The sequence below is a fragment of the Morone saxatilis genome, unplaced genomic scaffold (assembly GCF_004916995.1).
Source record: "Morone saxatilis isolate NCDOM2014 unplaced genomic scaffold, NCSU_SB_2.0 Contig12, whole genome shotgun sequence".
NCBI lineage: Eukaryota > Metazoa > Chordata > Actinopteri > Moronidae > Morone > Morone saxatilis.
In genome coordinates, this window is record NW_023339674.1 from 27883513 (window position 1) to 27889958 (window position 6446).

Sequence of the window (6446 nt, forward strand, 5' to 3'; positions counted from 1 at the left end):
AGCTCAAACTGCTGAAAAAGTTAATGCTGGTTCTGATAGAAAGGTGTCAGAACACACAGTGCACAGTTTGTTTTTGTATGGGGCTGCGTAACACTATACCACCAGGGTGTCCAGGTGGTCATAATGTTATGGCTGATCGGTGTATATAGATCAATAAATATAGACAAGAAGAAGGAGGAGCTGTTGGCACAATGATAAATGGAAAGTCACTTCATCAAACAGGAGACAGACTACTAATTATGAATTGAATGTTTTATTGTATACAGAAACTGTTCTTATTTTAAGAGTGAACACCAAACACACAGTTTGCAGTTGGCTGACTGTTAATCAGCTGTCAAAACACATTAGAGTTTTATAGCAGTCGTGTTGTTTTAACAAGCACTTTGTGACTAAGGTTCTAAAAGGTACTTCTTACTGAGCTTGGACTGGGCCATATACTACACAATTATAAAATTTAACTCCTCTAATTCTCAACCAAAGTGTCTTGTCATTGGTTATTTTCAGTCACACAGGCATCAGTCTGAATCAGTTTGTCCAAAAATATTCATCACGTTCAGACATTCAACATCTAAAACAAACCAGATCACTGTAGCTACATTGATTTTGATTGTTTGTTTTAACAACTTCAAAAGGCAGAAGACTGTCTAATGACATCCCGACTGTGGACTTTAAATTGAAAGAATTTCAAACCCAAATAAGATCTTTGTTGATCATGGTGGCGGAGCTGTCAGGGGTCATGTAGGAATGCGGCTGCGGAGGTACTCCAACACTGCATCTGTTCCTTTGGCCACGATGGCTGCTCTGGGTGTGCGGAAAGGATTTCCCTCCAGACTGAGACACCTAAGGGTCAACACAGGCTTTGCTTTACTCAGTATGTGGGATTTCTGTATTATTTATTTTTTTAATCCAATTTTCACCTTTTTACACAAAACACAATACAAAACACAAATAAATTCCTAGGTTTTTGAATTATCCTTCCCTAAACATTATTAAAAAGACAGCTTGTGGTCAGAGCAGTGCCTTCACTCTACCTTATTTGAGGAAAATTGGATAAACACTGGGGTCAGTTACATCTCATGATGAGAATGATTCCTGGAATGCAGTGGACCTCTATCACATAAACAGTGGGGGACAGCAGCTGGTGGTGTACTGCAGTGAGGGGGTTCAAACACAAACATATGCTAGGAGAAGGTAAAGGAAGATAGTGGAACCCATACCTGAGGCTGGTACACAGGCCCAGTTCAGGGGGGATGTTCAGGAGGTCATTGTTTGACAGATCCAGCGTTGACAGATGAGTCAACCTCATGAGATGACAGGGGTCCACCACACCCACCTGGTTGTTACCGAGCAAAACCGTCTCCAAGGAAACCATCTGATAGAGGACTTCAGGGAAAGACTTGAACCTGTAATCAGCACAAGGACTCTTGAGTTGATAAACTGTGTGAGACTGTCCAGCTGACTGAGCCACTGTAGGTGCTTTCCATCCTCACTCCTCCTGCCGTCACTGAGGATGTTCCAACCCCTAGGGGGGGTACCTGAGTTCAGAGCGAGGGACCACTTGTGTGTCCTTCTGAGAAGTTCTCAAGAATAACTGTTAATGAATCATAAAACACTTTTCTATTCGTCTTCTTTGCTGTTCCATGTTAATATTGGTTGGCTCATTCACAGAAAAATAAGCTTCTCCAAAAAATGTGTCATGTTTTTTTCCTCAATAATAAAACCAATTATTTTATCTACTACTATGATTTCTATTAGTCATATTCACACCTAAATCTATATATTATTGGAGCAGCAGTCATCAGGTGTTTTTCTTTAAAATGGAATTCCTTCCACACATTTTGGGGCAGCTGACATGCTGCGTGTCATGAGTTATTGCTGTCTGCATAAAAATGATCCTCCTCAATCAGTATCTTACAGAGCTCCCCTGGGGTCAGCTGAGAGACAAAAAAAAGAAAGAAAAAAAAAGAGCCGTGTGTTAATAAGTACTTTCAGTGTACAAATTCGTTATATAATCTGAACTCTCAGATTCTTTGCAAACCACGGGCACAGATTTGCCGTCTGTTCCTAGATCTGTAAAACATACTCAAGGGCGCCCAGGGCTGGTAGCTAGCAACAGGAGGCCTATGACTTTTAGCCAGGATATGTCACTATACAATAAAAAAAAAAAGCTGCAGTCATCTAGAACATTTACATACATTTTATATCTGTATTAGACATCCTAATGAGTCATTTAAAATACTTGTACCCCTAAATCAGAGGTCTCAAACTCAAATTGTTTTGGGGCCACTACTGGTATTGTCATTTCATATTATATTTCTATTTCTATTTCTATTTTTACATTTTACTTATATGTATATACCTATACATACATTTCTATTCTTTATGTTAGATATTATTCTTCAAGGTTGTGTGAGTAGAACAACTGTAACAAACAAATTTCCCCCCAGGGATCGATAAAGTATTTCTGACTGTGATTCTGATTGATAATTGCTGATTTGAGTACTCTCCAGTGAATTGACTACATTTAACTACAGTTTTCCTCTAACAGTAACATTAATTTGGCCACAGCCCATAAGTAACATTTCAAATTAGGTAGAGTGTATTATATTTTACAGAAAAAAATTTCATTTTTCACAGCCTATTAAAAGAAGAAGTAGAAAGTATTTGTTGCGCATACAATTTTCATTGCTGTGGATGTATTTATTAACAACAAGACATTTGTGTCTCAGAAGTGGCACAGTAAGTGTCGGCAGAGGTGAACTGTTGAAATGTTGGACTGGAAATAACTGGAGAGGAATATGGCATCAATTCTGCTTTGACTGGAACTCACTCAGGATTAGAACTTTATTGACCCATGTCCAATGACATACACTATATGGACAAAAGTATTCGGCCGTCTGACATTATACCAACAGGGACTATAATGACATTGTATTCAATAACATATACTTAAATATGGAGTTGGCTGCCCTTTTGCAGCTATAACAGCTTCCACTCTTATTGGAAGGCTTTCCACAAGATTTTGGAGTGTTTATGTGAAAATTTGTGCCCATTCATTCTGTAGAGCATTTATGAGGTCAGGCACTGATGTTAAACGAGAAGGCCTGGCTCGCAATCTCTGTTCCAGTTCATCCCAAAGGTGCTCAATGGGGTGGAGGTCAGGGCTCTGTGCGGGCCAGTCAAGTTCATGTCATGTTGGAACAGAAAAGGGCCTTCCCCAAACTGTTGCCAACAAGTTTGAAGCATAGCATTGTCCAAAATGTCTCGGTATGCTGAAGCATTAACATAGCCCTTCACTGGATGATAAGGGGCCTAGCCCAAACCCTGAAAAACAGCCCCATACCATTATCCCTCCTCCACCAAACTTCACAGTTGGCACAATGCAGTCAGGCAGGTAACGTTCTCCCGGCATCCGCCAAACCCAGACTCGACCATCTGACTGCCAAACAGAGAAGCGTGATTCGTCACTCCACAGAACACGTTTCCACTGCTCCACAGTCCAGTCACGATGCGCTTTACACCACTCCATTCGACACTTGGCATTGGACTTTATGATGTACGGCTTGCATGTAGCTGCTCAGCCATGGAAACTCATTCTATGAAGCTCCCGCCGCACAGTGTTTGTGCATACATTAATGCCAGTGGAAGTTCTGAACTCTTCAGCTAATCAGCAGAGCGTTGGCGTCTTTTACGCACCATGCACCTTAGCAGTCTTTGACCCCACTCTGTGATTTTACGTTGTCTTCCGCATGGTGGCTGAGTTGCTGTTGGTCCTAAACGCTTCCACTTTCTAATAATATCACTTACAGTTGACCGTGGAATATCCAGCAGGGATGAAATTTCACAAAGTCTTATTGCAAAGGTGGCATCCTATCACACTACCGCACCTGAAGTCACTGAGCTCTTCAGAAACGCCCCTTTTGCATTACAAATGTTTGCAAAAATGGAGACTGGGCATGGTTAGGTGCTTGAACTTTATACACCTGTGGCAAGGGGTCTGATTGAAACACTTGACTTCAATAAATAACATGTGTGGCCAAATACTTTTGTCCATATAGTGTATATATACACAGCACATCTCATACAGTACCCGCATTAACTTGTTTGCCAATGTGAATATACAAAATAAACATTAATTTTCAACTGTCAGCAGTTAGTATCAAATAAAGAATTATCACAATGTCAAATATAGATATAAATTTCTTATTGTGTAGTGACGTGTTCTGGCCCAAAGCCGGCCTACTGCTGCTGGCTACCAGCCCAGTGTGCACGGTGTATAAATCTGTGATCACACGGAGTACAAATTTACACATAGCTTTTTTTCCCCCCTCAGTTGACCCCAGGGGCTCAATAATATCTTCCTCCATATCTCTAAAATTCTCCTAGGGAGGAGCTAAGATGAGGGAAAGAAATGTGAGTGAGGAGCCATGTTGGCACAGGTCACACCGGAGCTCCTAACATAGACAACATGACATCAGGGGTTTCATATTCATTACAATTACCGTTAGGATTTAATCTGGAGTTTAACTGGTCCTGAAACAGTGAGTTACCTGTTGTAATTGAGGATAATGGAGCACAGTTTATTTAAGCTCTTCATTTCAGGTGGTAAATTGCTCAGCTGGTTGTTCCTGAAAGAAAAAAAGGCAGGAATACATAAATACAACATTAACACTTGTACTAAATAGGTATAGGTATGGAGGTTTATCAAAATCCCACCCCTAACCTGTTCCTAAGGCCTTTTCATGGAATCTGTAACATTGCTGTATTAATCATTCCATTAAATGAATGGCTCTGTTTAAACACCACTACAGATTGAGCTGCAATGCTTGGATGATATTTGGCTCAGATATTTGGGGAGAAAGAATCATATCAAGTGACTGATTTTACAACGTATTGTATAGTGGAAAGTTTAACTCAATGGGTTTAATAATGATCATCATGAGTGCTGCAGGAGTCCCACTCATCTAATCAACAATTTAAACCCATTAAATCCATGTAATCCATTTATTAGACACAATTTAGAATTCTACTGCATGTTTTATACAATGTGACAGCACCCAGAAAATGACTAACATTAGGCTGGATTTAATTTGTCTATATGCTGTATGTGAAGTTGAAGTGCTGAAGCTGAAGTGAAGTTTGTGGATATTCAAACTGCAAGACAGGAATAAAAGGTGAACATTTCAGGTGACTGCTGCTTAGTAGGGGTGTCACGATTTCGATTTAAAATCTCAAAGGTAGAATCGACGATGCAGCCCACACCCCCAATGTCACGTCCAAGCGATGTATGCCAAGACGCAAAAACACACACACGTGCTGAACTGCGGCGTCAACACTCCACTAATTTAGGCTACAGCCAGTTAAAAATACACATCAACCGCCCGAAATCGAAGCCCCCTCTTGCTACTCTGAAATCACCAGTGTGGAAGTATTTGTCGTTTATTCACGTCAATTAACACTAAACTTAGCCTACTCAACTGAGCAAGTGAAAAGATGATCTAGTTACAGTCCAAAATGACTTTAAGGCTAAAATGCACATTGATAAGTACATATTCCATGAACACTAACCTTGGGTCTCTTGGGGATTGGTGGAAACAATCAATCGTCATTCTGTGTTTCACTAGTTCACGTCTCTGTTTAGATGTTTGTTCTGTTTACACCTCGCGGTTGGGAACGGGTCAAAATAAAAGCGGTTTAAAATAAAAGGCCCCCCGAAACAGAAAGGAAAGGGCCCAAAAAAATAAAACATAAAGAAATGGATTAGATAGTAATATTAAAAAAAGATCGAATCGAATGAACGTGACTTAAATCGAAAATTAAATCGAATCGAGGTTGGAGAATCGTGACACCCTACTGCTTAGGTGGTGTCAGCTTCTCCAATGTGAATATTGCAGCTTTTCTCCATTGTGATTCAACGTAATCACATATCTTTGGGTTTGGACTGTGTGGTGTGTGTGTGGTGTGTGTGGTGTGTGTGTGTGTGTGTGTGTGGACCTGAGATCGATGTGTTTAACTGACGTAAGTGCAGATCTAGGGAACAGCAGGTCAGTTTGTTGAAACCCAGATCGATGTCTAACACTGGGAGGACTGGAACTCTAGCAGTCTGCACACACAGCACACGTTCAGTTTGTGGGGAGTCATTTCTGTTCAAACAACCTTTTGTTGGTGATACAATCATTGACAGTATCTCATTAGTGGACAGAGCCACCAGGTGCGTGAAGTGAAGGCCAATGGCAGAAACCGGGGCTCTGTTCTATCGGCCAGTGGGTGGCTGCTCATTGGTGCAAAAAATAAATAAAAGAACTGGCAGGGTGGTCATGAAATAAAGGGCAGCAGTAGCTCAGTGTGAGGGACTTGGCTTGGAACCAGAGGGTGCTGGTTCACTCCACACACCACAGTATGTTCATTCATGTATGTAATGCTGTGATATACGTAAAAAGACTAAA

At 40.8% G+C, this 6446-nt stretch overlaps 1 protein-coding gene across 1 annotated transcript; it reads right to left on the reverse strand.

Moving 5' to 3' along the window:
* Positions 1-237: 237 nt before the first annotated feature.
* Positions 238-6146, reverse strand: LOC118321571 (leucine-rich repeat-containing protein 40-like). Its single transcript, XM_035652939.1, has 4 exons — positions 5995-6146; positions 4551-4628; positions 1218-1403; positions 238-840 (listed from the first exon to the last, which is right to left on the reverse strand). The coding sequence occupies exons 2-4, from the start codon at positions 4595-4597 to the stop codon at positions 735-737; spliced, it is 339 nt and encodes a 112-aa protein (XP_035508832.1). The 5' UTR covers positions 4598-4628; positions 5995-6146; the 3' UTR covers positions 238-734.
* Positions 6147-6446: the final 300 nt, after the last annotated feature.